The sequence below is a fragment of the Loxodonta africana genome, chromosome 15 (assembly GCF_030014295.1).
Source record: "Loxodonta africana isolate mLoxAfr1 chromosome 15, mLoxAfr1.hap2, whole genome shotgun sequence".
Classification (NCBI taxonomy): Eukaryota; Metazoa; Chordata; class Mammalia; order Proboscidea; family Elephantidae; genus Loxodonta; species Loxodonta africana.
Genome location: NC_087356.1, coordinates 65135995 through 65142402, shown reverse-complemented (window position 1 = coordinate 65142402; position 6408 = coordinate 65135995). Strand labels below are relative to the sequence as shown.

The following is a 6408-nucleotide window of genomic DNA, read 5'->3' as shown; positions in this document are numbered from 1 at the left end:
ATGCTCATCGAACTCCACATAAGGTAGATTTTAAACAAAGTCACCAAGACATATTATATTCAAACTTGCCAAAACCAATGATAGAGATGGGGGGAGAGAGATGCCAAGTCACAAGAAAATCGCCCTGCAGCAGAAGCTCAGAAAAGACAAGAATCTTCCTCCAGAGACGAAAGAGAAAGCCTTCCCCTAGGGTTACCAGCCTGAATTCAGACTTTTAGCCTCTTAAACTGTGAGGAAATAGATTTCTTTTTGTTAAAGCCATCCATTTGAGTATTTCTGTTATGCCATCACTAGATAACTAAGACAGAGGACAAGTAGAGATATACAATTAGTTATATTCATCATTGAGTACATTGGGAGGATGGGTAGAGTAGAGGAATCTAATATTCTAAAAGTCAAATACCTGGGTTCAACATAAACATCTTTCTTCCTGAAGAGTTCAGCTCTGTACATTTTTTTCCTCCTTTGTTCTGGACAGGAAAATGATTCTGATGATCTTGTTGGATAGTTCTGAATACTAAACTTGCAGTACACATTGATGATGTATGACACATAACCTAATAATGCCTCCTTTGGGAATTATTATGAGTCAGTAGTCTTGATTTCATGATACTGATGCCCAAGGCATTGGTTGGTTGATATAACAGAGAATTTATTCTCTGGGTATAGATGCTATGTGTCTGATGAGAAATAAACGATCATAATGACCTCCCACTACATCATGTCTCACAGGTATCAAATCTTGGGAAACTAAACAATTAGAATTTCCCATTTTACCCATTGGCTCTCAAGTATTTAATATTCTTATATAAGTGTAATTTATAGTTCTTGTTTCATTATGCATTTCAAAGATGTGACAGATACTATTAGAGCTCCAGTGAAATTCATAGTAATCTATTTACATTTTTAAACATTCAAAATTTCAAGAAATGTTGGACATGGATGAAATATATTTTCTAAAAGGATTTCCCACAGAGAAAACAACCTAAGATATAAGATTTAAAAGTTTTTTCCCCCTAATGATCTCTACTAACACTATTAAAATATTAAGATGTACACATCAAACAATAATACTTGGAATATTTTAATTTGGAGGCTGAATGAAAGCATCTTGCAGATATTGCTTTGAATTCATAACGTGCCTACCATGGAAGGATAATGCCTTTTTTCTTTTAAAAGTAAAATTGTTTTAAAATACTGGAAACATATTCATTATAAAGGTTATTTAAATTATCTGTAAAGACTGAATTACATTGTTAGGTATAAAATTTATATTTTTAAATAGTGATCAAAATATTAAATGTGGTCTCATTAAAAAATCATATAATAACTACAATAATAAATAGAGTAATTGCAATAATTTGCTTAATTGAGTTTACCTTAAATGTTTTAATTAATGATTGATGTGGCCTTTAATCTGTTTATTTTTATGTCATTTTCAAAAATTAGAGTGGGAAGGGCACAAATTTAGTAACAATATAATCTGTAAAACCAGTGGAAAATTTTGCTTATTAATAGTTATATAAGGCAGCACAATGGGTAAAGCACCAGGCCGCTAACTGAAAGATCAGCGGTTTGAACGCACCCGACATAAATGACTCATTTATATGATTTCAATGCATAGTCAAAAAATGTCACTTCTACAGGTCCAATTCTATAATATGGGCAAAAAGAAAAATATTTTAGAAATGGGGAAAATGAACACAGGATTCTCAGGGAAATAAAGGTGGCAGTACAATACTAAAACTGTGAAGAAAAGCATGTTGTATAAAAACAAGTAAAAATACACATAATATATTCAGCCCTGATTAGTCTATCAATCTCTTCCACCATAGAGTTATCATCTTGTGGGCAGGAATTATGTCTTACCATCCGTCATCTGCCTCCATATTTCTTAATACAGTTCTCTGCACTTAGTCACCAGTAGGGATAGAACTTAGTAGATTTCTAATGGTTAAAAATTATTTACTTTAGAGATCAATTTTTCTCCAGAAAATTTTATTTGTACACTTATCAGAAACAAGGGTCAATACACAAGCTATTCACAAGATCAAAAAATGTAGACCAAAGAGATCGTTCTATAAATTATGATAGCTAAGCCTTATCTCACAAAGCGCCAAATCCCATGTATGTAAATTATAATCTCCCCACGCGAAGGCCTATTAGAGGTAATATGTATTACTAGGGGTGACATCTGGAACTTCCTAGAATTGATATTGCCAGCCATGTGACAGACAGCTCTCCACGTGACACTATAAATCCAGTCTTATCCTTGGGATCTGTCCTCCAAATAATCAAGTGTTGGCAATAATGTCACTACTTCTGTTTATATGTTGCAGTGTCTGGACTCCTTTCATACTGCAGCTTCACCAAGACTCATAAATCTTTGTTAATGCAAAATAGTCTTTTCTCAATGATTTTATTAAGAGCAACTTTGACATCCTTATTCCTCAGGCTATAGATCAGGGGGTTCAGCATTGGCACAATAATGGTGTAAAACACAGAAGACACTTTGCTTTGGTCCATGGAGCTGACATTTGATGGCTGCAGGTACATGAATGCTGCAGAACCATAGAAGATTGTAACAGCCAATATGTGGGAGCTACATGTGCTGAAGGCTTTGGACCTGCCCTCAGTGGAGTGGATTCGCAGGATGCTGGCAATGATGGAGGCATAGGAGGCAAGGATGTTCAAAGTTGGTACAAGAGTATTAAAGGTACTGAAACACAAAAGTACCACTACATTGATATAAATGCTGGAGCAGGAGAGCTCCAGTAGTGGGCGAACATCACAGAAGTAATGGTTGATTATTTTAGCCTTGCAGAAAACCACTCTTAGCATGCAACCTGTGTGAGCTGTGGCACCAATGAAGCCTATCATATATACCACAATGAGCAACCAGGAGCAGACACGATAAGACATGGTGACATTGTAAAGCAATGGCTTACAGATGGCCACATAACGATCATATGCCATCACAGCCAACATATGACATTCTGATACAATAAAAAAAATGAAGAAGTAGAGCTGAGTCATGCATTCAGGGTAGGAGATGGTGTTCTTCTCTGTCACAAAGTTCACCAGCATTTTGGGGGTAATGACAGTGGAATAACAGAGATCAATGAAGGACAAACTGCTGAGGAAATAGTACATGGGAGTGTGCAGGTGAGAACTGAGCCCAATCAGAGTGACCATGCCCAGGTTCCCCACCACTGTGACTATATAGACCCCCAGGAAGAAAAGAAAGAGGGGCAGCTGGAGCTCTGGTTTGTCTATTAGCCCAGCGAGGATGAACTCAGTCACTGTGGAGTGATTTTCTGCTGCCATTTTCCTCTGGGAATTCTATGCAGGAAGAGAAGAAGAAATTTGAGGTAGGTGTTTATTTATGCAGTGTGAAACAGGTGCAAGTGTTATCAATTCGGTATCTCCAGTTCTCTGTCCCTGCCGCTGCTCCATGTTGGCAGTTAAATACTCTAGGATTATAGGTCATGCAAATAAACACCAGATGGAATTATATCCTTTTGTTTTTATTTCTGAACAGTCTCTGAACATCCAAAGACCTGTTCTGATAACTTAGAATATTGAGTGTTCTGATCCAGGTGGTTCAATGGTTTAGCACCTAGGCTACTAACTGGAAGGTTGGCAGTTCAAACCCACCCAGTAGCTCTGCTGGTGAAAGAACTGAATATCTGCTTAGAAGACCATATGGATTAGTTCTACTTTGTCACATGGGATCGATATGAGTTGAAAATCGACTCAGTGGCACCTAACAACAGTGACAACAACAAAGCACCTTCCATGCCTTATTTGCAATTCTCTCAACTCTTCTGCAGAACAAATACTACCAGGAAACACGCACCTGTTACCATGAATTGATTCTGACTCATGTGGATCCCGTGTGTGTCAGAGCAGAACTATGTTCCGCAAGGTTTTCAATGGCTGAGTTTTTGGAAGTAGATCAGCAGGACTTACTTCTGAGGCTCATTAACCATAGTGGTTAAATAACGCCCATAGTTAGGCATATTATAAACAAGTGATCACTACATGAGAGAAGGCCTATGTGGCTCTCTATGGGTCCTTCAGCATTTCACCTTCTGTTTCCTCTTTTAGCTAGTCAAGTCTGCTTTCCTGTCTTATTTCTTTATCGTTTCAGAGAAACCATTTGCTGCAATTAATGTGAGGTGAACATTAATGTAAAGTATAAAAATAATGTGTTGATCACTGATGTAGGCTGGCTTCCCTTTAAGGAGTACCTTGTCTACTGACAACAATTCAAAAATGTAGAAATAGAGGCTGTGGGAAGTAAATGAATGGCTAACATTAAGTATATTTCTCAAATGGAGCCCCACATCCAGGAAGAAAGTGCATTTTCTAATGAGGAGAAGTAAAACTTATTCTTTCCCCAAACACCATATGCTATACACTCTTGTATAACCTGACATGGTCCATGACCTTTGGAGATTTTGCTCCAGGGGACCATGCCTACAGGATGGAAATCTTATGTGGTATTTTGACCACATTGTCTTTGCATGTCATATGCATGTTCTTGTTGTATTTCACACTCACCGTCAAATCAGATCTTTTATCACTCCCTTGATGGCATTAAAAACCAAAGCAGAAACAATGTCTGCACCTCTAAGATGTAAGTTTTGAAGGAAGTTGATGAGTTCCTAGCATGGAATACCGTGATGACTGTTCTATGTTCAAAAGAAAAAGATAAAGAAAAATCGTAAAAGATTGATGATGTATCAAAAACAAGGAAAAGCGTGTTGAGATAAGACTGAATATGAGGATGATATTACTATTTATTACAGGGTGGTATTATTCAGTGCTTGCCATGTGGTTAGAACTGTCCCCACACTTCATAAATATTATTTTATATATTTTCCCCAGCAGCCTTACGTAGTGTGAGCTTATTATTCCCATTTTATAGATGAAAAAACCAAAACTTGAGAGACCTAAGTGAGTTATTCTATGTTTCAGTGGATTTTCAGTATAGTTGTGGATGATGGTTTCCTGATAAAAACCCATACCCCATATGGGTAGATGATGGTTTCCTAATAGTACAGATAAATTTGACATAACCATGGATAATAAAATTAGTAATAAAAGACTTGTACTAACATATCACCTGGAAATGCCATTTGGCTAAAAGCAAAGAATGTGCAAAATACATGCTACATTCAAAGAATGTAAGAGCTGGAAAAATTGTGATATTAATAATTAACATTCTTCTGTGATTCTATTTAGACCAGCATGTAGGCTGAATCCCACAGTGGTGAATCTTACACTTGTCATTTATCCATGCTCGGATTGCTCAATGAATGGTGGATGGATAAAAGGACATAACTAAGTTCACAACTTGTAATTAATCAAAAAGTCATTATCTTTCCCAAATTATCAATATGGCAATAAATGTTTGCTGAAGGTATTTGTGAAAGTGATAACTGAAAACAAGTAAATATAAAGCCAACATTGTACCTCCTGTGTATGCCTCTACTTTCACGTTCTGAGATTATTCAAGTACAACACTAATGACAAAGGTTATTGTAATCTCAATCTTTGCTATTGGCAATGTTCACACGCTTACTACTTTGTGGATTGTTATTAAAACTAAAGTCTTTTAAAATTTTAAATACATATATTTTGAAAGATTTTTTTGTTAATAAATAGTTTTGTTGTTGAAGCTTCTTATCTATAGTAGAGTTTACCCATGATTGTGAAGGAATCCTTCTAGAGTGAGCACCTGTTAGTCTCTAGATAACATCAGAACACTGCAAAATTATGATTTAAAAGTGATTTGTCTAGAGTTTAGTAATAGTACCAGGAAAAAATGTTTCCCTTCTCAGGAACACAGTTATTTGACTTGTTTTGAAAAATAAAGTGAGGTTTGCAACCATTAAAAATGTTGCTAGCTTATTAGATGTGCTTCTGCAAACAGTTAAAAATAATGTTAATTCTCCAATTAAAATGTTTTAGAGATTGGTAAATGTCTTTTATGGAGTTGTATCACTGCAGAGCTTCTTTTTGATACAATGAAGGCACTGAAATGACGAATGTATTATCATTTATAACTTCTAAGTTGTCCTTAGATGTGTCATACCTTAAACATAATAAATTAAACATTGAATAATAACACTTTTAGGACTGAAAAAGTGTTTTATGGACTACAAAATTCTCAAAGCCACTTTTTTCTCTCTTTTTTTAAATCATATTTTAGATGAAGTTTTAAAGTAACAAACTAGCTTTTCATTAAACAATTAGTGCACTATTGTTTTATGACTTCGGTTAACAACACCACCACATGTCACCACTTTCCCTTCTTGAACTTGGGTTCTCTACTACCAGCTTTCCTGTTCCTTCCTGCCTTCTAGTCTTTGCCCCTGGGCTGTTGTGCCCCTTTAGTCT

At 36.0% G+C, this 6408-nt stretch overlaps 1 protein-coding gene across 1 annotated transcript; it reads right to left on the bottom strand.

The window, feature by feature from the left end:
• Positions 1–2376: 2376 nt before the first annotated feature.
• Positions 2377–3336, bottom strand: LOC100669153 (olfactory receptor 8G1-like). The gene has a single exon (XM_064268919.1). The coding sequence runs from the start codon at positions 3325–3327 to the stop codon at positions 2377–2379; it is 951 nt and encodes a 316-aa protein (XP_064124989.1). The 5' UTR covers positions 3328–3336.
• Between the last annotated feature and the right edge of the window lie 3072 nt (positions 3337–6408).

Bases quoted from the DNA above. Each gene is read 5' to 3' on its own strand.
- LOC100669153 (XM_064268919.1), bottom strand. From the start codon at position 3,327: ATGGCAGCAGAAAATCACTCCACAGTGACTGAGTTCATCCTCGCTGGG.